This window comes from Chiloscyllium plagiosum, unplaced genomic scaffold, assembly GCF_037043375.1.
Source record: "Chiloscyllium plagiosum isolate Xiang-an unplaced genomic scaffold, Cpla_swu_hap1 HiC_scaffold_1, whole genome shotgun sequence".
NCBI classification, from domain to species: Eukaryota; Metazoa; Chordata; class Chondrichthyes; order Orectolobiformes; family Hemiscylliidae; genus Chiloscyllium; species Chiloscyllium plagiosum.
In genome coordinates this window covers 86,164,924-86,191,778 of record NW_028270139.1, presented here as the reverse complement: position 1 = coordinate 86,191,778, position 26,855 = coordinate 86,164,924, and the positions used below count along the sequence as shown (strand labels likewise).

General features: G+C 41.3%; 1 protein-coding gene across 6 annotated transcripts in view; it reads left to right on the top strand.

Annotated features, from left to right (window-relative positions):
* Positions 1 to 26,855, top strand: part of fam149a (family with sequence similarity 149 member A) — a 115,424-nt gene that overhangs the window by 49,935 nt on the left and 38,634 nt on the right. For 3 of the 6 annotated variants that reach the window (XR_015757520.1, XM_043689735.2, XM_087988589.1), the window contains exons 2-6: positions 14,845 to 14,958; positions 16,434 to 16,569; positions 20,262 to 20,404; positions 24,176 to 24,301; positions 24,663 to 24,842. Coding sequence is in view for 5 of the 6 variants with exons in the window: in XM_043689735.2 (XP_043545670.2) it covers positions 14,845 to 14,958; positions 16,434 to 16,569; positions 20,262 to 20,404; positions 24,176 to 24,301; positions 24,663 to 24,842 (699 nt within the window). In the remaining variant the exon portion in view is untranslated. Of the gene's footprint in view, positions 1 to 169; positions 656 to 14,844; positions 14,959 to 16,433; positions 16,570 to 20,261; positions 20,405 to 24,175; positions 24,302 to 24,662; positions 24,843 to 26,855 lie in introns of those variants that run through there. The other 3 variants (XM_043689755.2, XM_087988592.1, XM_043689746.2) reach the window with 3 other exon arrangements.

Genomic DNA, 26,855 nt, shown 5'->3' with positions numbered 1-26,855 from the left:
AGTTTGCTGGTTTGCCTGAGGCTGGTGGGAGGAGAATGTCTCTCAGTGAAAATAAAAAAAACTCCAACCTATATTGATGTAATTGTGAGTCACAGTGCAGCTGTCACTTAGTGCAGAGCATTCTGCTCCATTCAGTACCAACAGGACAAGTAGCAGGAAACAAACCCAACTCTTTTACTGACACATGTGAAGCATGGTTTTATCTCTGATAACAATGTCCATGTGCTCAGGAATGTGGCTGTAGCGTGTCCTGGACAGTGGATGAAGAAATGCAATACTTGGATGATTCAGAAAAGCTGCCGTTGCTGTCATGGATATTTGACCTTTTGCAAATTAAGTGAATCCTATGGAAAACTTTATCAACATTTTGTATTTTATTTCTGAAAATTTCAAGATTGCCAGGTGGATAAATGCTGCCTCAAGTTGGATACACCAGGAATATTTGCCCCTTTGCTTTTCTTTTGTGCTATGTGATCGGAATCAAGAAATATTCCTTTGATCTGAAGGGGCTGTGATTTAATGCTTGACTGATGTATGGTGCCAGCGCTGTGCTATCTCCCAGTTTTGCCTGTCTTTCCAATAACCTCCAGCAACTGTGTAAAGGCAACAATAAGGAGGATCAGCTGAACAGAAACCTAGGCCTGATTGTAATAGGGTGAGTAAAGGATAGATCCACTGATTAAATTTAATGATCTTTTGTTCTGCCTAATCAACATTATGCATCTCCCAAAATAGGTCTGCATTACAATTTCAGTATCTAAAAATTCATACAATATTAATCTTTATTAAATACAGACGTACTGGCTAGAGTTATATAATTGGGGAGCAATTTTGTCAGATTCTTTGTCCAAAAGATATATCAGAAACAGAGTTATTTTTAAATGCATATTGTGTGAATAGTTAGGATTCACATGCCTGTGCTCCCAGACATTAAATTACTGGTGTCTTCTCTATTCTTCTTTGTTGCTTTTGGAATGCTGCTGTTGTTGATTTCATTATTTGAGTTAAAAAGAAAGGAACCTTTTTTTAGGCATACCATATGTATTGATATATTCATTGTTTATTGATTCCAATCAGATTTATTTCTTTGCAATTTAATTAATTTTTATGTTGAAGCAGTCACAATTTGTTTTAATTAAGGCTGAAATGTAGTGGTTTTTTTTTACTATAGTGATATAATGTTCATAATGTTCACAATTTAGATGCCATCATACAGGAGTCTCAAAGATCATATGCAAAATGTGCAAAATTGGCATTGAATTGAAAATCTGTTTTGCAGGATTTGAATTTAGGCATTGCCCTAAGCACTCTTCTTAAATATCAAATAGTTGGATTTATAATTAAGTTCAACATTTTTACAGGCGAAAGTGAGAACTGTAGATGCTGGAGAATAGAGTCGAGAGTGTGGTGCTGGAAAAGCACAGCAGGTCAGGCAGCATCTGAGGAGCAGGAGAATTGATGTCTCCAGCTCCTTGGATGCTGCCTGGCCTGCTGCGCTTTTCCAGCACCCCACTTAAACATTTTTCTATCTGATTATCTGTTTGAACAAAAATTGAAAGGTAAAACTGATGCAGTGGATCAGTTGACTGTCAGAGAAACTGCTTCTTATTTCTGCTGACTTCAATATGAATTAAAATGGCCCACGTTGTGAGGTCAGCAACTGATCAGGATCACTAGGTTTACAACCAAACAGTAAGGTGAAAACCTATCCTGTGATTTTTTTTTTGTTTGAAAGTATGCATGGATTTTATGATCACCAGCAAGGAATGATGCTTGATATTTACTGGAAAGAAAGTTCCCCACGAGGTTGCAGGCTTAGATTTTCATTATAAAAGTGGAATAATGCTTGACAACGGGTGGGGAGCTCATGATACGCTATTAGTCTGTGCTTGCTCCTTATTATGTGGGTGGGACAAAAACTGTGCTTCTGCTAATTTAGTTGAGAGTAATGGGTATTGCAGCTCTAAGCAATCAGTAAGTGTCTGAATATGTCAACAAGCCAGTGTAATACTACTTAAAGCCAGCCTGCACCTGTTCCACCTTCGGGTAACTGTGGAGTTTGCACGCTCTCCCCAAGTCTGCTTAGGTCTCCTCTGGGTGCTTATTCCCACAGCCCAAAGGAGTGCAGATTATGTGGATTGACCATACCAAGTAGCCCAGGGGTGTGCAGGCTAGGTGGATTAGCCATAGGAGATGCAGGGTGTGTGTGATGCTGTTTAGAAGGATGGTGTGGACTCAATGGGCCAAATGGCCTGATTCCACACGAGAGGGATTCTGTGATACTGTAGGGCTTCTATTAAAGCATAAGCATGTATTACAGGAAGAGTGACAATGGTGCTTCAAGGTTCCTACTGAAGCATTAGGAGCCTTTGGACAGAGAATGGATAACAGTGAGGCCCTATTCCCAAAGGGAGCAATAAAGCCATCGGGGCAGTTAGTGACATGATAGTTTTAGCATGTAGGCATTATGGTAACGTAAAGTAAGCAGGAGGTCTATGTTCATGATAATGATGCAACTCTAACATTAACAATCACATAGAAGAGAGGAATGGAAGAACTCTGCTAGAGAGCTGCAATTAACATTCTGAAAGTTAGAATGTTAAATAAAGAGTTTGCAGGTTTTGCTGACAGTAGTTTCCCTGAGTTAAGATACAGAATGTGATACATTAGACTCTGATTAGGAATAGTCTAACTAGAACAGCCTCTCTAGTGTAGTACAGCCATCCAGTGCCCAGACCCGATGGTAGGTAGAATCCGTGAGGGTAGAACAATGCAGTCTTTGAAGCAGTACAGTCCATCAAGACAGCTATGTCAACACAAAATCAGACAATACCAATAGGGTGGCTCAGTGATTAGACTCAGTGCACCAAGAGGTCAAGAACTGAGAGTGATTAAGATTACTGAAGGTATCTATGTTTGCTGCATACTTACAAAGCCACTACTGTTCAATTCTCTACCTCATTTCACTCACCTGTCAACAATCAACTTTAAGGACTCAGATGAGTACTTTAATGAGGTGATGTATGGAGAAAGACTGATGGATATGTACAATAAAGTGGTCATTTGGTCATAGAGCTTGGATATTTCTGAAAATAACAATTTAGTTAAAGCTTTTACTCTTGCATTCATCAGGATTTGCAAAAAATGCCGAAGTAACGGGAAAAGAACATTCTCTAGTATAAAGTGCCCAGATTACCCTAGAAGGGTAAGGTACCTCAGAGGTTTGAGAAACAGGTAAAGCAAGCTGCTCAACTGCTACTATGCAGTAGCAATGCAAGTCCTGTTTTGCCACTAACAGGATGCAGCCAAAAAGTTGTCTGGCTTGCACACAAATGAATAACGTGCTACAGATATCCCCTGCTTTTTGAACTTTCGCTTTATGGCAGTTCGCTTTTACGAAAGACCAACATTTAATACCTGTTTTCACTATTCGAAAGAGGATTTTTGTTTTTATGAAAAAGTGTGTGCAGCAAGCGTGGTGGCGCCAAGCGCATTTCCCGGAAGCATTAATAGAGGACCCTCATTCCCCTCTCTCCTTCACCTTAGTCTCGTGTACCTCCCACCAGCCCAACCTCCTCCAACTCAGCCTAACATACCATCACCATCACTGCCATCACTCAGCCTTGCAGTGCGCTTGCTATCTTCCCGATTCTGGTGAGTGAAACTATACTATACATACATTATTTCTACTTTATCATATCATTCCTACTTTTATGATACATGAGTGTTATTTTAGGTTTTGGGTGTTATTTGGTATGATTTGGTAGGTTATTTCTTGGGTGGGAATGCTCAAAAATGTTTCCCATATAAACTAATGGTAATTGCATCTTCACTTTACGTCATTTCGGCTTACGAAAGGTTTCTTAGGAATGATCTACTTTCGGAAAGCAGGGGACACCTGTATATGAATTCTGGTGCTGGAGTAATGTTAGATAAGCAAATGTCCCAAAGATAGGCAGATCATATGAAACAGCATATCCTTTCACTTGACAGCAATAAGCTCAACCAGTTTACACTTGCAAAGGTCACAGCATTAGATATTAATCTAAGATTGCGAAATATTTGCTAAATAATTTTGTGTGTGCAAAGATTTACTCTGGCAACCGATTTAGGATTGTCGGTTAGGCTTGCCGTGTGGCTCACTTGTGTGTACTGGAAGCTGTACATATATTCTTTACAGTCAGAAAGAACATATATGTATATCTCCTCAAGAAAGGTGACAATCATTCTCTGGTTAATTTTCAGGGCAGAGGCTTGACTATTGAAAACCAACATGTCTGGATGAAGATTAAAAAAATGTTTGGTGTTCAATGTCTGTCACCAACAACTGGTACATTTTATCCATGGTAACACTTCTACCAAGGTGTGCACCAATCAGCAATCTTCTCATATGTTTCAGTGTTGTTTTTCATTTTCATCTTTACATCTTGAGTTGTCCTGATGAATGCAATATGAAAAGGTTCAAAGTAATATGTCTTTCTTCAGCAGTATTTAAGTACAATAAAATGTTTGTTGTATTGGCATTGTATGTCAAGGAATGTGGAGGAATTTGGCATCCGCTTGTCACTGTGTGCTTTGCAAAGTCTTTAAGAGCGCATTCTTTCTAGCGTGGCTAATTCTATGACAGCACTTACAGACTGGACTGTGCTGCAGCAACTGAGAGCTGATGTCTCAGTTTCTATTGAAGCACAGACAAAGATAACCAAATGTCTGAGTGCTGTAGTGGAAAGTCAATTATCATCAGAACTCAGCAGGGTGCAAGCTCAGGAATAGGCATTTTTATTTCTGATAATGTGTAATGTTAATGCTGTCATTGAAAAGAATTGGCTTGTGGGAATATTGCCAGAACGTGATAGTACTTCATATGCAATTTGGTAGTGCAATACTTGGTCTGATGTGAAATAGTGTTTTAAACTTAACAATTCCAAAGAAGTGGGAAGTGGAAGGTAGGATTGTAGATGAACAGTGACATATGTTTGGGGAAATCTTTCATAAATCCTAGTAAAGATATGTTTCATTGAAAACGAAAAGCTCTAACAGAAAGAAGAACCGCTATGGCTAACTGAGGATATCAAATTGTGGGGAGAAACAGGTGGAAAATGCCACAAAGGTTAATTGTTTGCCAGTTGATTAGTAACATTTTAGAAACAGCAAAGAGTGATTTGAACAAAGAGGATTGTCCTTTGTGGAAGTAAAGCGGTGATGATGGACATCCAAACTGAAAGGAGAATGAAATGGCTGCTTTACTCCTTGTTGCCCTCCTCGGCCTCAGTTCCACCTGATTGAACATGGTTTACGTTTTTAATCCACCTTTACAGATAGGCGTGGGTCACTTGCTTAAGTTCATGCTAAGTCGGTGATTTCTACTTGACTCCATCCATAAAAACTGCAACAGTGCATCCAATGGAAGAGCAAGGTATATCTGGCAGGAACTTTATTTCCACATTTTATGGTTCGTGCCTTAGTGTCACAACTTGCTGAATTTACCTAATAATTAGTGAGCATTGACAGTTTTGGCATTATTATTGCTGAGCATTCCAGACCAGTGTTAATTGGTGCCGATTAACTTGGACCAGTTAGTATCAGTCTTCAACCGATGTTTATATAACCTTACCACTCCACAGGCTGTCTGGCAAACAACTGAGTTAGGTTCAATGGCTAAAGTTCGCCACTGCAAAACAGCCATTAATCCATACCTTACACTGATTAGCTGGGGGAGTGTCAGTGGAGCCTTTAGTATCTGCAGGATGGTGTTCTATGTTTTGGTCTTTATTGTTTGGCATATAGCATGTTTATGTCAGTTTGAGAGAGGTTTGACTTTTTAAAAACAAATTATTATTTCATGGGATGTAGGCATCGCTGGGCTAGCGTTTGTAGCCTGTCTCTAATTGCCCTGGAGAAGGAGGTGGTGGTGAGCTGCCTTGAATCACTACAGTACAGGAGCATCCAGGATTTTGACCTAACGACACCGAAGGAAAGGCGATAAAGTTCCCATTCAGGATGTTGAGTGATTTGGAGAGGAACTTGCAGCTGGTACTGTTCCTATTATCTGTTGCCATTGTTCTACTCAATGGAAGTAGTCATTGTTTTGGGGACTACATCCTAAGCTAAAAAAGCATGAAGTCAAAAGTTAAGATTAAATTTAAATTTAATTCTTTGTCACGGCCTTTAAATCCCTTCACAAACTTGCACCATCTGATTGCGGCAATTTCCTCCAGTTTGTGTCCAATAGTTTAGGGAGGTTTTAAACTAATGTGGCGGGGGCTGGGAACCAGAAGAGAAGACAAGTAGACAGCGAGGTGAAAACTAGAGACGGTAAGAATCAGTAAGATAACATTATCAAGGGGAAGAGTAGGCAGACAGTGGATGAACGCAAAAGAAGTGGTGGCCTGAAGTGCATCTACTTTAATGCAAGGAGTATAGTGTGTAAGACAGATGAACTTAGGGCTTGGATTGGTGCCTGGGACTATGACATTATTGCAATCACAGAGACTTGGTTAAAGGAAGGGCATGATTGGCAACTAAATGTTCCAGGATATAGATGCTTCAGACAGGACGGGGAGGGATGTAAAAGCAGGGGGTGGAGTTGCATTGCTGATCAGGGATGATACCACGGCTATGCTAAAGGAGGACACAAGGGAGGGCTTAGGTAGTGAGGCATTATGGGTGGAGCTGAGAAATAAGAAGGGTGCAGTTACATTTTTGGGGCTGTATTACAGGCCTCTCAACAGTGAGCGTGAGATAGAAGAACAAATAGGTAAAGATATTATGGAAAGATGTAGAGGCAATAGAGTAGTGGTGATGGGAGATTTTAATTTTCCCAACATTGACTGGGATACACTTAGCGTCAGATGTCTGGATGGGGTAGAATTTATAAGAAGCGTCCAGGAGAGTTTTCTAGAGCAGTATGTCAATAGTCTGATGAGGGAAGGGGCCATGTTGGACCTGGTATTGGGAAATGAGCCAGGCCAGGTGGTAGAAGTTGCAGTGGGGGATTTCTTTGGAAACAGTGACCACAATTCTAAGTTTTCGAATACTTGTAGACAAAGATGAGAGTGGTCCTAAGGGAAGAGTACTAAACTAGACCAAGGGCAATTATATCAAAATTAGACAAGAGCTGGGAAATGTGGATTGGACACAACTATTTGAGGGGAAGTCCAAATTTGATATGTGGGAGGCTTTCAAAGATAGTGCTGGATAGGCATGCCCCGCTGAAGGCAAAGGATAGGAAAGGCAAGATTCGTCAACCGTGGATGACAGGAGAAATTGTACGACTAGCCAAGAGGAAAAGGGAAGCATACATAAGGTCTAGGCAGCTAAGAACAGGACAGGCCCTGGAGGAATATCAGAAGAGTAGGACCTGTCTTAAACGAGGAATCAAGTGAACTAAAAAGGATCATGAAACAGCTTTAGCGAGCAGAATTAAGGAGAATCCCAAAGCATTTTACTCTTATATAAGAAGAAAGCGGGTAACGAGAGAAAGGATTGGTCCACTAAAGGATAAGGAAGGAAGGCTTTGTATTGTACCTGAGGGAATGGGTGAGATCCTGAATGATTACTTTGCATCAGTGTTCACTGAGGAGAGTAGAGATAGAAGTTTGATTAGTCTGGATCACATTGACATAAGTAGGGAAGATGTGTTGGGTAGGCTAGAAGTTATTAAGGTGGACAAATCCCCAGGGCCAGATGGGATCTATCCCAGGTTGCTGAGGGAGACGAGAGAGGAAATATCTGTCAGGGTCCCAGCTATCTTTGTAGCATACTTAAACATGGGTGAGGTGCCGGAGGACTGGAAGGTTGGTCATGTTGTACCCCTGTACAAGAAGGGTAGTAGGGATATTCCGGGTAACTACAGACCAATGAGCCTGACATCAGCGGTGGGAAAGTTGCGAGAGAAGGTACTGAGAGATAGGATCTATTTATATTTAGAAAAGAATGAGTTTATCAGTGACAGGCAGCATGGCTTTGTGCGGGGGGGATCGTGCCTTACCAGCTTAAGGGTTCTTTTGAGGAAGTGATAGATGAAGGAAGGGCTGTTGATGTCATATACATGGACTTTAGTAAGGTTCTTAATAAGGTTCCCCATGGTAAACTAATGGAGAAAGTGAAGCCACATGGTGTGCAGGGTGTTCTAGCCAGGTGGATAAAGAACTGGTTGAGCAACAGGAGACGGAGAGTAGTAGTTTCTCGAAATGGAGAAAAGTGACCAGTGGTGTTCCACAAGGACCAGTGCTGGGGCCATTGTTGTTTCTGATATACATAAATCCTCTGGAAGAGGTCACTGTTGCTATGATCACCAAGTTTGCAGATGACATGAAGATTGGTGGAGTAGAATAAAGCATAAGGGACTGTCAAAGAATACAGGAGAATATAGACAGATTGGAGAGTTGGGTGGAAAAGTGGCAGATGAATTTCAATACAGACAAATGTGAGGTGATGCATTTTGGTAAGTCTAATTCTAGAGCGAATTATACAATGAACAGAAGAGCCTTTGGAAAAGTTGATGAGCAGAGAGATCTGGGAGTGCTGGTCCATTGTACCCTGAAGGTTGCTGCACAGGTGGATAGAGTGGTCAAGAATGCATATATAGTATGCTTGCCTTCATCGAATGGGGTATTGAGTATAAGAGCTGGCAGGTCATGTTAAAAATGTACAAGACATTGGTTTGGACGCATTTAGAATACTGTGGACAGTTCAGGTTGCCACATTACCAAAAGAATGTGGACGCTTTGGAGAGGGTACAGAGAAGATTTACAAGGATGTTGCCTTGGTGTGGAAGGTGCTAGTTATGAAGAGTGGTTGAGTAGGTTAGGTTTTTTTTTCATTAGAAAAAAGGAGATTGAGGGGGGACCTGATTGAGGTCTACAAAATCTTGAAGGGTATAGACAGGGTAGATAGAGAGGTTTTTTTTCCCAGGGTGAAGGATTCAATAATGAGAGGTCACGCTTTCAAGGTGAGAGGTGAAAAGTTTAAGGGGAATATATGCGGCAAGTACTTCACACAGAAGGTGGTGGGTGTCTGGAATGCGTTGCCAGCAGAGGTGGTAGAGGCAGGCACGGTAAATACATTCAAGATGCGTCTGGACAGATGCATGAGTAGGTGGGGAACAGAGGGATACAGGTGCTTAGGAATTGGGCGACAGGTTTAGACAGAACATTTGGATCGGCTCAGGCTTAGAGAGCCAAAGGGCCTGTTCCTGCACTGTAAATTTTCTTTGTTCTTTGTAAGCCATTAGCCAACAATCTGTCTCGCATGCTCTCTCTCATTTCAGGTGCTCGTAACCTTTTGGTATGAATAGCAGCAGGTTATTCTGTTGTAGAAAAACTTACACTAAAATTGATCGTTTCCTCACCCAATGTTCTCCCAATTCCTTCGACTCCGCCGCATCTGCTCCCAGGAGGACCAGTTCCAAAAACGTACAACCCAGATGGCCTCCTTCTACAAGGACCGCAATTTCCCCCCCCGACGTGGTCGACGATGCCCTCCACCGCATCTCTTCCACTTCCCGCTCCTCCGCCCTTGAGCCCCGCGCCTCCAACCGCCACCAGGACAGAACCCCACTGGTCCTCACCTACCACCCCACCAATCTCCATGTACAGCGCATCATCCGCCGTCATTTCCGCCACCTCCAAACGGACCCCACCACCAAGGATATATTTCCCTCCCCTCCCCTATCAGCATTCCGTAAAGACCACTCCCTCCGTGACTCCCTCGTCAGATCCACACCCCCCACCAACCCAACCTCCACTCCCGGCACCTTCCCCTGCAACCGCAGGAGGTGCAAGACTTGCGCCCACACCTCCCCCCTCACCTCCCTCCAAGGCCCCAAAGGAAACTTCCATATCCGCCACAGATTCACCTGCACCTCCACACACATCATCTATTGCATCCACTGCACCCGATGTGGCCTCCTCTATATTGGGGAGACAGGCCGGCTACTTGCGGAGCGTTTCAGAGAACACCTCTGGGACACCCGAACCAACCAACCCAACCACCCTGTGGCTCAACATTTCAATTCCCCCTTCCACTCCACCAAGGATATGCAGGTCTTTGGACTCCTCCATCGCCAGACCACAACAAAACGACGGTTGGAGGAAGAGCGCCTCATCTTCCGCCTAGGAACCCTCCAACCACAGGGGATGAACTCGGATTTCACCAGTTTCCTCATTTCCCCTCCCCCCACCTTGTCTCAGTCAAATCCATTGAATTCAGCACCGCCTTCCTAACCTGCAATCTTCTTCCCGACCTCTCCGCCCCCACCCCAGTCTGACCTATCACCCTCACCTTGACCTCTTTCCACCTATCACATTTCCGACGCCCCTCCCCCAAGTCCCTCCTCCCTACCTTTTATCTTAGCCTGCTGGACAAACTTTCCTCATTCCTGAAGAAGGGCTTATGCCCGAAACGTCGATTCTCCTGTTCCCTGGATGCTGCCTGACCTGCTGCGCTTTTCCAGCAACACATTTTCAGCTTTGGATTACTAGTCTATGCCACTACCTCTCTTGAATATAAGATAAGATGATATTATACCCAAAAATATCAAAATAATTATTTTCAGTTTCAGTTTTCATTTATGTATAATATAATCATTCCCCAATATTCTATTGTGATATTAAATTCATTTTAGTTTCCGGCAATAGCTGGGTTAAAGATTAAACAAGTGCCACATCACTAAGCACAAACTGATGGATTGTACAAACAAAGCCCATAGTTAACACTGAAGTGTTTTATTCAATACGGCAAAGCACAGCCTAGTTTTGGAAGGCATGGTGTGAAATGAGTTTCTGACCTGAAGTAACATTGTCTTCACATTGCAAATATGTAACCAGGGAAACACACCTTTAAAACATGTAAAATAACTCCTGAAGTTATGTTAATCAGTAACATAATTTTAATCAAAACCATGATTGTCAGAGCCATGGCATAATTTATGATATTTAAAGAGGTGATTTAAATGCAAGGTGTTATTGTTCAGTTGCTACTTAAAACAAAAATATGCATTTTTATAGCACCTTTTCACATCCCAGAAACACCACATAGATTTGTGATGGGCACATTTACTGGAGAATACTTGTGTGTTTTGAGAGTCAAACATTTTATTACTCAAAATACATGATGTAAACTATTTTTCTTGCTAATATTGTTTCAAAAGACAATTGGATGATGGTTGAGGTGGGGCAGTGTGTTGGAGATGCAATGTCCTGCACCCTGAAGTAGTGGCTCTGAGTTAATGTTTCTGCTCTGAATGCAAACCTACTTGTGATTATTTTGTTAAATTCGAGGGGTTTAATAACAACAGAACCACCAAGAACATTGGGAAATGTGGAATTTTGATGACTTGCCATTCTAGACATGGTTGCAGTAAACTGAAATGAAGCTGTGGAGTAGGTTTTCACTTGCCAATTAAGTGGATTGTCAGTGGCATTATCAACTGGATTCTGCTGATTTTAACAGAAAGGAAAATTGTGCTGTTTCTATAAATATCCGTTCTGTTAGGAGGTGAAAAATACTCTATATTTCTATAAAATTAACTTACACAAGCATTAATAAGCATTCTATAGATAACGAAGTCTATATTAATTTCCTGATTTTTCTGTATGTGGTGTCATTGTATTACAGGATAGTTTTGTTCTAGCAATTTTCCATTGAATGTCAAATTTGTTCAGCTTTGGATTCAGGCTTAGGATGTTGTGCCTCCTTTAACCCACGTACAGAATTGAAAGTAAATTTTAGCCCTTTACCAACTAAGTTAATGTGTGACTGTATTGAAGAAAACCTATCAATTGCCACTCAGTTGTTTTCAACAAACATTGGTATGCACAATCAATTTGAACTTGAAAAAGCAGAGATTGTAGGAACCATCGAAAAATATGCTGCATTGTTGAAAAATATGAAAAACATGTAAGGAGATATGTCTGTTCTTATCTACATGGCTCATCTTGAACAGAGGATTGTTTTTTTCACTTCCTTGGTAGAGACCTCAGGTGACATCAGTTAAAAGAATACATTAGGAATATGCCTTTTTCTCTCCTGTTTGCCTTCGACTGATTGCAAGTTAGCCTGTGTTATTATTTTCTCAGTATACATCAAGCCTAATTAAAAACTCCTAACATATTAAAACATTTTAGCGATCTTCATAATTGGTTATCTGTTAGGCATTTCTGACAATGTTCCTGGAAAAGGCAAAAAAACATTGGTGTTTATCGGTCAACAAAATACTGTACGATCTTTCAACATAGTGTAGTCCAATAGACAACTCTGTGTATTTGTGTTGAGTCAATCCCTCACCAGCTGACTGGATCAGACTGGTACTAATGATAATGTGCTTTCATTGTAATTAGAAATAACCCACTTGAAATATCAAGTCATGTTGTCACCTAATAAGAATAAACCAGCTGTGACCATTTCTTTATGAAGTACTATGTGCTTTTCTAGGACTCTAGTGGTGAAGCTTTATTGTCTCACCTCTGAGCCAGAATACCTGGGTTCAAGTCCCGGAGGTGTTTTGTAACATCTCTGAACAGGTTGATTAAAGTATTCAATATGTTTTTATTTGTCACAGCTCAACGTTATGGTAGATCGCCAGCTTTAAAAATTTAGAGGTGGTGATTCGGTTGCAGTTGAGTGACGGATGCATCCGTGGTATTGCAATAGAAAGGCCTGAGGTGCCTATGATTTTGGACCCACTGGATAAGAGCGGCCAGCCAGTGAGGAGGAATCGTGCTATGATTCTTGTGGGTTCAGTTAGATTTAAGTTTTTACAGGATACATCTAGGGAGATATTCCACTGAGAACCTAAACTATCCTGGATAGAATAATGAATGCAAAATATATCAGGAGAAATTTAGTAACAGTTTCAACAAAACACAGCATACCGAATGATGAAATGTACTAGAATAGATGATATAAAATGTGAAATTGATGGTTGGGGCTGGGGCTGAGGGCCAATCGTTCATCTCTTCCCTCAAGGGGAGACGATGACATTGTGGCCTAGTAATCCACAGACTTCCAATGATGCCACATTCTGTAGAGGAGCCTTTTTTAAAAAAAAATCTCCCAATTTCACAACTGGGGATTCCCAGCTACTGTGGTCGATAGGGCCCTGAATCAATCGGTAGGATGTCAGGATCAAACATTCCCCTCCCCTTCCCTGTCAGCCTTCTGAGGGGCTAGTCCCTCTAGGACATCTTGGTCCACTCCTCCTCCATTCCCAACATCTCCCCACACACCCATGCACTGGCTGAAGGTGTAATACCTGCCCATTTACTTTCTTCCCCCTCACTATCCAAGGTCTCAGACACACTTTCCAAGTGAAGCAGTGATTTATCTGCACTTCAGTTAGTGTAGTCTACTGCATTCGCTGCCCACAGTGTGGTCTCTTCTATATTGGGGAGATAAACCACATAGTGGGTAACTGCTTTGAAGAACACCTACATTCTGGCCACAAAAATGACCCAGAGCTTCCTGTTGCCTACCACTGGCTCCCACAGCAACATTTCTGTCTTTGGCCTGCTGCAGTGCTCCAGTAAGCCTGGAAGAACAACATGTCATTTCCACATGGGGACCTCGCAGCCTCCAGGACTCAACATCAAGTTCAATAAGTTTAAAGTCTAATTCCATCCTTCCATGTTTTTTACCCACCCATACCCGGTCTTGTTATGATATGGGTTATTTTTAGTACAGCTCATCCATTCTCCTATTCCGAGCTCTTATTACCACTTATTCAGCTTTGTTTCTGCCCAGGCCTGCTATCCATAATCTGCTTGTTACGTACCCCTTTCATATCTTTCTCTCTCTCTTTCTCTCTCCCCCTCCCTCCATTTCCACCTACCTGCTCACCTGTCCCCATCCCTCCATCTCACCCCACTATTCCCCTAACTTTGTCTTCAGCATAAATCCCACTTTTTCCTAGCTGCTAACCGCTCTGATGAAGAGTCATCAACTGAAAAGTTAATTCTGCTTTCTTCCCACAGGTGCTGCCAGATCTACTGAGTTTCACCAGCAACTCCTGTTTTCATTTTAGAAAAATCTGCAGTTCTTTAATTATAGTTCTCCAGAGACCTGTGTAATGTTCTGACCGTGTCTACAGGCCAGCATTCTTTGTGGTGCATCTGCGGGGGATGCCTCATTCTGCCAGGAGACCTTGCTGAGGGCTGGCTGGCCAGGGATTGGGGATGTGCCTGGTTTAGCTCTCTCACCAGTCCGCTCTGAGAGCTAGTTTAAAATTCATCCTCAAAAGGGCCTCTAGATAAACTCCATCTCTGCTACTGTCAGCTAGATACTGTTGATATACTTGTGGCAAAGATATGCCTGTTTTTGACAGTGTTGAGAAGTGAGACCTTACAGTTTAGGAAGTCTGTCCTCCTCTTTAATGGCATTGGCAGGGGCTCATTGATTTAATTCTTTGCTCCATTTCCCCAACAATAGCTCTCTCTCTCTCTTTCCCTCTCTTCTCCCCCACCCCCCCAGTCTCTATAATGCAGTTAAGTACAGGTCCTGGTACATCTGAAACTGTCCCAACAACCTTTCAACAGCACTCTGCTGAAACAGCCACACAGTAGCAGGACGGATTTATTTTCTGCAGTTATCAAGTAGCTTCAGTGTCACTGGGTCAACATACTGAAACTCCCTTCCTGACAGCACTGTGGGTGGTCCAGACACCTCCTGACCCCCAAGTGACTGCAGCGGTTCAAGGGGCATCTGACCAGCACCACCTTCTTGGCAATTAGGTATGGGCAATAAATGGTGGCCTCACCAGGGTTGCCCACACCCCAGGAGAGAATTTTTTTTAAAATGTCAAGAGGTAGATGATGTTACTTTCATTACTTGCTCTTTAATTTTCAGCAGAAAGGGAATATCAAAAGGAGTTGACTGTCATCACTTTCCTGAGAAAACCAGTGATTCGCTTCCAACTAATTTCACTGAACATGTTCAAGGAGCAATTCAGAGTTACAACAGGTAAGATGTTTCCATGCGTTGTTGAAATAATGATTAGGGAGAAACTGTAATGCTATGAATAATGAATGTCAATGAGAATTAGTTTCATTATGAGCTGTGACCAGGTGTATTTGTTGGTGTATTTGCACTGAGTAGACGCATAAAAAAAAACACAGTAATTTTTAAGTAATAAGTCAAAGCCGATGGCCAGGAGGGAGGAGGAGGGGCATTTGGGTGGAGTAACTGCTTCTGATTTCCATATCAGGATGTCTCTCTCCAATCTGGTGGAGGTGGGAAGGGTCTGATCTGGGGCATTCTGCTCACTGGTGGTGGGATGCCATAGAGTAGTTATGAGCCATTAAAAAGCAAATATACCAGACACGACCAGTATTTCAGTATTTCATTTGAGACTTGCATGCAGCACCCATGGCTCTCCGAATACTGTCCAGTTTAAAAACCCACAGTCTGCCCTTGTCTTCACATCCGCATCTGCCCGTCACAAACAACCCATTCTCGACAGTCCCCATCCTGTGCCATTCTCTAGGCTCCAGCTTTGATCCCTTGTGAAGGATCATTCCCAAAAGCCACTGTTTCTGGTGGGACTGCAAGTCCCAATTCATGGGGGCAAAATCTCCAGTCTCGGTGCTTGGGGAAGTGGGGAAATGTCATCATGTGGGAGACCTGATACTGGCCAGAAAAGTACCTATTTCTGTCCAGGAGTTTGGTATCATTTAGAAGCGAAATGCTGATTTGACCACTCAGTTAAATAGAATCTTCCAAGACACAAATGAATGCCTGAAAATACATATTGGCTCAGTGGGAGCACTCTAGTTATTAAGGTCATGTACTTAAATCTCGATACAGAAACTTCACAGAATCTATGCTAAAATGCCTGAGGATTGAGTGATCCACTGTCAACGTCTCACTGTTACTTTTCAGGTGAGACTTTGAACTGCAGCACCATCTTGTCAGAAAAAAGCATGTAGCACTATTTGAAGAAGAGCAGGGAAAGTATCTTGATGCTAACACCAAAAGAAGATGCCGTGCTAATTTCATTGCTGCTTGTGGGGCCTTGCTGAGTACAAGATCTATGCTACAACTGTAGCTATACTTCACAAGAACTTCACTTGCTGTGGGACACCAGAAGTTGGGAAAAATCACTATATAATTGAAAGATATTTGAGAAAATACAGGCAATGCAGGTGTCATGAGTGTGGTGCTGGAAAAGCACTGCAGGTCAGGCAGCAAACGAGGAGGAGGAGAATTGACGTTTCAGGGCATAAGCCCTTCATCAGGAAGAGTCGGTTCTCCTGCTCCTCAGATGCTGCCTGACCTGCTGTGCTTTTCCAGCACCACACTCTTGACTTTGACCTCCAGCATCTGCAGTCCTCACTTTCTCCTAGGGAATGCAGGTGTTATACTTTAAAATTCTAATATTACAATGGTTGAGTGAATTCCTATCATATGATGCAAAGTAACATTTCGTTTCCTTTCAGTAATGTGTCCATCGTATCTGAATCAGTAAGTGGGCAGACCTCACCAGCAGACCTTCATCATTCTTGGTCTGCAATCCAGAGTTATACAACAGGCCTGTCCACAGAGCGGAGTTCAGTTTACTCCTGGAGAGATGATGTAAGTATTGCAGGTTGACTGGAATTGTCAGAATATTGGATAGGAAGAAAAGATACTGGGAATTTTCCGCAGTGCATAAGCGGTTAGAGAGAGGTGACAAGAATACTGGGAGTTAAACATTAGGTTACAAAGATGCCTCGAATTAAAAAGAAGATGACAGGCATGCTGGGAGTTATAGACAGGTAAATAAGGATGGTGTGAGTGTCTGACAGGGTGTAAAGGATATTTGCTACCATGCACAGTACTGGAAATGTTGCGTTATGACTCACAATTAGTATATAGTATGACTTGGAGAGACATATTCATGATACATCACCATATGATGCCATGTGAGCTGACGGTATGAAGGTCTCAGACTCTATCTTACTGGGCCTATATGAAGTGTACTATGCTGATGAAAATGTGCGAATCTTTGTAACCGAATAGTTTAATATTAGCCCAGGCAGTGTAGGGCCTGTACCTGTAATATACTTGTATTTCTGAAACTGTAATAAATGTCTGCTGAATCTTTTAATGCCTCATTGTGCATATCTAGTTCTTCCGGTAAGGTAACATAAGCAAAAGCCAAATACCCTGCTAGTGGCAAAGCCTACACCATAGGGACCGATATCGAGTAGAAACTGATAATCTAACATTTGCTTGCATGCAGAAGTGGAGTATTTTCCAATTTCATCTTGAATGATTTGAGCATTTTAGTTAACTCTATCTACCCTATAACAGAGATTTAACTGGCAGGGTAAAAATACCTTGTCATTTGCCACAATCTGTTACGGGAATTTCAGTGTCAGTTGTGTAACATCCTGTTACCTTATGCAATATAAATAGAATTAGAAAGAAAAACTTTATGTCAATGACAAAGAATTAGCTCAGTGTGTGAGCCTCATTTAGATGTTACCTGGGCAAGCAACGGCCAAGTGGTGTTATTGCTGGACTGTGAATCCAGAGACTTCGGTAACAGTCTTGGGACCTGGGTTTGAATCCTGCCTTGGCAAATGGTGAATACAATTTTAAAAAAAAAGTCTGGAATTAAGAGTCTAATAGTGACCATGAATCTATTCCTCATGTTGGAAAAATGCATCTGGTTCACTAATGCCCTTTAGCGAAGGAAACTAGCTGGCCTGGTCCACATGTGACTCCACACCCATAGCAATGTTGATTCTTAACTGCTGTCTGGGCAACCAGAGATGGACAATGAATGCTTGTCTACCCAGCAACACACTCATCCACCTACCATGGACTGTGTCTCAGATTATTTAATTATTGGCACTTTTGGAATACTGCGTTCAATTCTGGTCTCCCTGCTACAGGAAGGATGATGTGAAATGTGAAGGGGGTGCAGAAAAGGTTTACAAGGATGTTGCCAGGGTTAGAGGGTTTGAGCTGTAGGGAGAGGCTGAATAGGCTGGGGCTGTTTTCCCTGGAGCTGAGGGGTGACCTTATAGATGCTTATAAAATCATTGATAGGTACATGGATAGGATAAATGGAAAGGTATTTTCCCTGGGGTGGGAGATTCCAGATTCCAGTGGTTAGCACTGCTGCCTCACAGCGCCAGAGACCCGGGTTCAATTCCTGCCTCAGGTTACTCTCTGTGTGGAGTTTGCACATTCTCTCCGTGTCTGCATGGGTTTCCTCCGGGTGCTCCGGTTTCCTCCCACAATCCAAAAATGTGTAGGTTAGCTGAATTGGCCATGCTAAATTGCCCATAGTGTTAGGTGAATGGGTCCGGGTGGGTTGTGCTTCGGCAGGTCGGAGTGGACTTGTTGGGCCGAAGGGCCTGTTTCCACACTGTAAGTAATCTAATCTATGAAACTAGAGGGCACAGGTTTAGGGTGAGAGGGGAAAGATATAAAAGGGACCTAAGGGACAACATTTTCCATGCAGAGGGTGGTGCATGTATGGAATGAGCCACCACAGGAAGTTGTGGAGGTTAGTACAATTATAACAGTTAAGAGGCATCTGGATGGGTATATGAATAGAAAGAAAGGATTTAGAGGAATACGGGCCAAGTGCTGGCAAATGGCACTAGATTAGGTTAGGATATCTGGATGGCATGGACAAGTTGGACTGAAGGGTCTGTTTCTGTGCTGAACATCTCTATGATTCCACTGTAACAATGTTACTTTCTGGAGCTAATATATCTAAGTTGTGTTGGAATCCTAGTTTTTTCACATTTGCCTATAGTCCAAGGACATGGACTTCTACCCCATAGTAGTACAAAAACATCCAAATCTATCAAAATGTAGCAAAGTTTACACTCTGATTTGGATTTTGCATCTTGCAAATGTCAGTCTTGTCATGTAAACTTGTGTAAATGTTGGTCATAGAGTCGTAGAGATGTATAGCACGGAAATAGACCCTTTGGTCCAATTTGTCCATGCTGACGAGAAATCCTAAATAAATCTAGTCCTATTTGATAGCATTTGGTTCATATCCCTCCAAATCCTTCCTATTCATATACCCATCAGATGCCTTTTAAACGTTGCAATTGTACTAGCCTCCTCCACCTCCTCTGGCAGTTCATTCCATACATGCACCACCCTCTGCGTGAAAAAGTTGCCTCTTGGGTCTGTTTTAAATCGTGACCCTCTTGCCCTAAACCTTTTGCTTTCTAGTTTTGGACTACACCACCCTAGGGAAATGACATTGACTATTCACCCTATCCATGTCCCTCTTGATTTGATAAACTTCTATAATTTCACTCCTCAGTCTCTGATGCTCCAGAGAAAATAGCCCAAGCTTGTTCAGCCTCTCCTGAAGACTCGAACCCTCCAACCCTGGCAACATCTTGGTAAATCTTTTCTGTACCCCTTTCACATTTAATAACATCATTTCTATAGCAAGTAGACTGAATTAAATACAGTATTCCAAAAGTGGTCTAACCCATGTCCTGTACAGCTACAACATGACCTCCATCTCCTGTACTCAATGTACTGACCAATAAAGTTAAAAATCACACATTACCGGGTTATTGCTCAACAGGTTTATTTGGAACTACAAGCTTTCAGAACGCTATCCCTTTGTCAGGCAGTTAGTATTAGCTACTTGATGAAGGAGCAGTGCTCCAAAAGCTTGTACTTCCAAATAAATGAGTTGGACAATAACCTGGTGGTGTATGATTTTTAACTTTGTCCAACCAAGTCCAACATCGACACCTCCACAACCTGACCAATAAAGGCAAGTGTACCAAATGCCACCTTCACTACCCTGTCTACCTGTGTCAACACTTTTGAGGACTTATGAACCTGCAGAGGTTCCTTCGCTTAGCAACACTCCCCAAAACTTTATCATTAAGTGTAGAAGTCCTGTTCTGATTAATTCTAGCAAAATGTAGCACCTCACATTTATCTAGATTAACCTCCATCTGACACTCCTTGGCCCATTTTCCTATCTGGTCAAGATCCCGTTGTCCTCTGAGGTAACCTTCTTCGCTGTCCACTCTGTCGCCAATTTTGATGTCATCTGAAAATTTACCAACCATACATCTTATATTCACATCCAAATCATTTCTATACTTTTCCTACCTGATGTTGTATTCTCATGGATGAGGACAAATTAAATTCAGGTTTGTCTTGATTGAATCAGTCCAAGTAAATTCACTTGACGCCAGTTAATAACTCAATCAAAGATAGTACAAGTTACTTTCTTAAGAGACATTACTAGCAAGCAATGACTCATTGTGCTTGGGTTTCAGGAATTTGACAAGGCAAACACACGAACAGTGCACCAGTTGTTCTGGGAAATCGATGAGATGCTGTTTGAGGGAAAGGTGAGCAGTCGTACTGAAAGCATTCAAACAGAGTGTCGGGAATGGACGGAACGTTCACCCCAGCTCAGGTCAGTAATTCAGAAATATAAATATGTCACTTATCTCTAGAATACAATCAACAGCATTGTCAACTGAAACAATACATCAAAAATATCCATTTATGCAGGGAAGAGGAGGGGAAAAGTTAACAGAAGGTACAACTTAGCCATTCAGCAGAAACCAGGTGGTTGGGTAGTTAACATGCCTGATCAGCTAATAAACTGTTTTGAGTTGATCCTAATTACAAAGACACCAATCTGAATCTGACAGGACCCTCCAAATAAGCAGGTTGGAGATCATGGCTATCATTAGGACCCAATGTAAATTTTAACAGTGCCTGAACAGCGCTGGCTTTCCTGCCAGGTTGAAGTTGCTCAGAAATGAGTCACATTGTGGGAACATAGTCCAGATGGAAAACCAGTAAGAATCTAATCACTTTTGGAAATGAAAATATAGGATGTACTAGAGCTCCATTTTGAAATATGTAGACGAGTCAGACCAGAAGATGTCATTTGCAAGTCTTACGGCTGTCTCCCTCTGGGAAGTTAATTTACTGTTCTTTGTGGGGGCCAAAGTGGATCATAACTGTCTCAGAAATGTTTATGTCTCCCTTTTCATCACTCCCTGCAAGCCCATTGGTGGGAAGGGAGGCCTAAACACTTTTGTGATAGTTCTGATCCACATTGGCATGACAAGAATGGTAAAATAACTATGGTGGGATGGTACTTATTAGGTTATTCTACTATTCATAAAAAGCTGGAAACCAGTTGTTCTGTGAATATATATCTTGGAGTCCTTCATTCATTGTTGCATTGCAACCATGTGCCAAATAACAATTTGTCTTTCCACAACTACATGGTGAGGTGGAAGAAAGCGGCCCTCTTATGGTGCAGTGATAGTGTCCCTGGATTGGGAGGCTGAAGTCCCATCTGCTCCAGGGCTGTGTAATAATCTCTCTGAACAGGTTTGATGGAAAAATAGGTTAAAAAATAGAAAAGAAGTAGGCTCGATGAAGCTTTGAGTCTAAAGTCTGATCATTTGTCATTTATGGAATCTAGAAGAGGCAACAGGTAGTCTATTTTCTGCAACCCAGCTATTGACTCTGAGCAGTTATTTTGGGGCCCTTCATGTAAACTTCTCATATTTTCACTCCTATTGAGAATTAAAATCTACATTTTAACAGGGCAAAAAAGCAATCTAACATAAAAGCAGAATGTGCTGGGAATATCAAGCAGCTCATTCGATATATTTGGAGAGAACAGAATTAACTTTAGAGGAATAACTCTTTTTATCAGAACAAAACGATCATTTAAATGCACTAAGAAAGAAGAGGATAACAAGGGGTAAAGTTTTGCAGAATGATCTGTAACATGTTTAGAAGTGACATGACACGTAGAAGTTCTGGATTGCATTACCTGAAAGGGCAGTGGTAGCAGATTCAATAATAGCTTTCAATAGGGAAATTGAAGGGTCAAGTATGCTGGGTTGTATGGAGAGTGAATAGAACTAAACTCTTTCAAAGAACTGACAGAGAGCTGATGGGCTGAATGTTCACCATTTGTGTTGTATCATGCTTCGATTCTTTGACCAAGAAGATGATTGCACCAAAGAACAAAAAGAAATATAAGAAAGAAGGGATTTGTGAATAGTTAAGACACAGGGGTGAATTGGGTCTGAAGCTGCAACAGGAGAAATCATGGAAATGGAAATAAACAAAATGAGCAAACATTGAGGGTTCCTGTAGGTGATGCAGTAACCAATTGCTGAGAATAGTCCTTATCTCTGACGAATCACCAGTCACACTTCATTGATCCAAACTGCCTCAGTTGATATGTGTATCCAATCTTTTTTTATCAGCACCTGGAGTAATTTGTTTACTCAAGAAGAATATGAAATTGGATATCACCAAAGATGACAATTCCTCTGCCAATGTTATGTTCTGACAAATAGTTTTTGGGAACCTGCACTATAGACCCATATATTGTTGTGACTCTCTTTGTGAACCTCCCACCTTATGCCTCTATATTCTTGGTCTCATCTGAAACTCTACTCTACTCTAACTTGTGCCAAATCTCTTTCACCAATCACCTTGCAAGTCGATTTGCAGTTACCTTTGCAGTTACTTTCATTGATCTCGCGAAGGGGTTTGACTCAGTCGGTCATACATAACTCAAGAAAGCTCTGCAGTGAGTCGGTCCACCAAAGAATTTCATATAAATTATTGAGGACTTATGTGTAGATGACACAATCGTAATGGAAACCAGATGGTTTAAAACCAGTCCAATTGAGATAGAACAAGGAATAAAACAAGGGATTTTTTTATACTGCATTAGATCAGTTATGGTGCATTCTTGAGGAAGCTAGTTTACGAGGGCCATGATGGTAAATAACATAAGAATCAACTGCTTTGCTTTTGCTTTCATGGATGATATCACCTTTTTGAGTGACTCGCACTCTGGAATGGAAAGAAATCTTAAAATAGTCCAATCATATTGAGACAATACCAGTCTGGTAATAAATATCTCAAAAACCAAAGGTTTCCATTTACTTGTAAAAGGAAAACCTTTTTATACAATCATGGAAAACACTGGATATTGAGCGGTGACATCGAGTGCATTCCACAGGAGAAAGAGAAAGATGCCTAATGGCCTGTGGGCAGATGTTGTGGATGGGGGTTGGCTATAGAGGCTTAAGAACTGGGTTTCCAATTTAGAAGCCTCTGCTCTGAAACTAATACAGAAGATCGAATTGTATCATCCTCTGGTTAATTTGATTCTTATTGTCTAGGTGTAGAAAGTCTGTAAATACACCTATCTTGCAAAAGAATTTATGGAACTGATTAAAGGATCCAAGACTGCATGTTTTGTTTTTGTCATGATAAATGGTTCGAGCCTTGGAGTACAGCAATATAAAACTTTCACATAAGATTTATCAAGACTCACCAACTCCCTGACACTTGAACTCATAGAAATCTTTTGTGACAGGTTTTAGCAAACTGACCTTTGGTTGTAAATGTCAAACACCTACCCAGTGGTGCCAGGGTGTGGTGTTTTGTTTGAGGTCTTACTGACTTTGGCACCTGCACAGTGGGTTTTAATTGGTGGTGGGTATTATGTTATTAAAAAAAAGCATTAATCCTGTAATACTATATTGTTAATAATTGTGATTAACTTTTATCTTACTGTTTAATAGAAGTGTGTGTATTTAATGGTGCTAGGTTTTGCAGTGTTAGGCACATCAAATGATGTACAGTCCTCATTACCCAACCATACAGCTCTCAATTTTATATCCGAAATGCGGTGACTATCCTTTAATGTGGATTTCCGTTTGTTTTAGTCCTTCTTGGTATGATGTTTAGCTGTAGCCCTCAGTTAACATTAGTGGTTCACTACCAGAGGTTTAGAAAATATCAGTGAGACTACATTAACACTCAGAAAAGACACTCGTGTGAGTGTTTCAAAATGAACTCTATAAGCTTTGCGACATCTCCACTCCCCCACCCCCACCCCCCTTTCCACTCTTGAGATGCTCCTTAAAACCCAACTCTCTGCCTAAACTTTTGGTCGAGCTCCTTAGGCTCACTGTCAGAATGTTTGGTAATGTCCCTGTGGAAAGCAACTTGGGAAATTATACTACATCAAATGCACAATGCAACTGTAAGTTGTGCTTTTCTTCCTGTTTCTATATTTTGATTTTGTGCATTTGTTTGATCCTAATTAAGCCAGAAAACTTGTTTGGTGAATAATAATAGAGCTAACTAGGTGTTTTGATTTCAGTCATGCCTTTTGTACATGATGCAGGATTTTGGGAACTCAGCTCTTGATGCCGAAAGATGAAGGTTTTCAACATTTCCAGAGCAGAGAAAGCAACTCCATAACAACTCGGACATTATCTAGTTTCTGTGATAGCACTGGCAATATGAAGGAGTAAGTTCATACAGATTAAACGGGCATGTGGACATTCTGAAAGAATTTTCTACTGTCAACTGATCTCTGGTATAATTTTTGTACAACAATGATCCTGGTCAATTACATTTATTAAATTAATTACTGTATCAAATTACTGTTCTCCATTTTCTATAATTAAAAGTTTAGGAAATCATATTAAATAACATTTTGTAAACAAACAATCATTTATTATATCTTGTTCTTTTTTCAGTTACATGTAAGAAATGCTACTGTTGGCCATTGCACCTTAACTGCAATGCTTAGAACCCTAAAAATGTCATATTAAATAAATGCCTTTTATTAGGATATATGTGCCATAAAGATATATTTCTTCTCTCAGGCTGAGCCTGTCAGGCCTACGTCTGCTTCCTGTACAATCTCCTTATCACAGTGGCTTGGAATCAAACTCCACTTTGAGTTCCCTCGATTCAGACTCCTCCGTTTTCTCATTCCTAGAGGAAGAGATCTTTGATGTGGATGGAAAGATTGAAGAGTATTTTGCATATGACAGTAAAGAATGGTAAGTGAAGATTATGATTTTACTAAAAACCAAAAGCCTTGCGGATGCTGTAAATTAGAATCGATAACAGAGGTTGCTGGAAAAGCTCAGCAGGTGTGGCAGCATCTGTGAAGGTAAAGCAAAGTTAACGTTTCGGGTCTGGTCACCCTTCCTCAGTTCTGATGTTAACTCTGATTTCACTGTTGCTGCCAGACCTGCTGAGCTTTTCCAGCAACTCCTGTTATTGATGATGATTACAGCCTTGGTTATTGTCTTGCCAGGTGATACTGGAGAACTGCAAACACAGTACCTTCGATCCAAGAAAGTTGTAAGGATGAACCCTTCAATTAGCGATCAGCTAATTTAACTTTGGTAATGGGGAAACATCCAGAAACAATAGTTCTGGATAGAATTAATAGAGATAGCCAGTATTGGTTTTTTGAGGGAAATTAGTGTTTACCTAAATTGGCAGAGTTCCTGAATAGGAACAAAGAGGGTTGATGAGGGTAATACGATGATGTGACGTACGTGGATTTCCCACCGATGTTTGATACAGCTTTGCACGCAAACTTGTGAAGAAATTTATAACTCATGGAAAAAAGTTCGAATTATAACTTGAGCCGATAATTCAGAAAGTGGGCATCAAAACAAGCAGTGTATCATCCATGATCTTAGCTGTATGAGCCTGAGGATGTTTTGACTTCTGGGCCTTGCCCAGAACTCTTCATTCAGTGCTGACTGAAAATGAAGTGGTATTTAACCTGTTTGAGGCAGTGTAATGTTAATCAGCATGAGACCACTGGCAGGGACCAGAAGCATTTGAGTAAAAGATTTGGATGGGATGTAAAAAGCATCTCGTGATGAATAAGGTGGGCCGGAATGCTGAAACTTTCTTTACAGGCTGGCAGGTCAGCTCCTACTCTTCTGACTAAGGGCAAAAAAAGGATTTATTTTTAGTTTGATCTGGTGGGAAAATCACAACAACCTCCCCATTCTGGCCACTGCTTAAAATAACAGACTGTTCTCAATTATCACATTGGAATCAAATTTGATGAGTTAAAGAGACACCCCATAGATTTTTGGTGCATGTCTCTCTCATCTGCTTAGAGGTCCCTGTTAAATCTGAGAGAAATATCACAGCAAAGATAAATTCAGAACGTACAAGTTCCAGATGAGCTAAGTTTTAAATTTTAAACTAACTTTCCTTAATATCTACTGAGTTTCAAATTAAATGAATGCTGTCAGTGTAACTTTATTGGCTTGAGGTTGATGATATCTGAAATGTGCACCAATTTTTCACTTGGTTATTTTCTTTAAGTTCAACAAAATTAAATATTTGAAACTATTTCAAAAGAAACTAATTGTTTCAGTTCTTTCTACATTATCATTCCTTGAAGCAAGCAGTCCCTGACCATTCAATTATATAATAATCGTTTCTTTTCTTCAAATGGAACAACAAACAAAGTGTACTCGTTGAGCATGTACAGAATGCATCATGTGTCGTTTATTACTCCAATTTGGTTCGATAACGTCAGCTTGTGGAATTTCCCTTTGCTGCAATTTTATTGCTACTTCATAATGTTGTGTATTCTCTAATTTTTTTTTGAGATTAGATTACTTTCAGTGTGGAAACAGGCCCTTCGGCCCAACAAGTCCACACTGACCCGCCGAAGCGCAACCCACCCAGACCTGTTCCCCTACATTTACCCCTTCACCTAACACTATGGGCAATTTAGCATGACCAACTCATCTAACCTGCACATTTTTGGACTGTGGGAGGAAACCGGGGCACCCGGAGGAAACCCACGCAGACACGGGGAGAATGTGTAAAATCCACACAGTCAGTTGCCTGAGGCGGGAAATGAACCCGGGTCTCTGGCGCTGTGAGGCAGCAGTGCTAACTACTGTGCCACCATTTCCTATCTTTTTTTTCCCTGTTCATGCCTAGTTTTAGTTTCATATATTTAATGATGGCTACTCGTAAAGTAAATATCCAATCCAAAATACGTTCTTACGGAAAAGTAGGCTTACAGG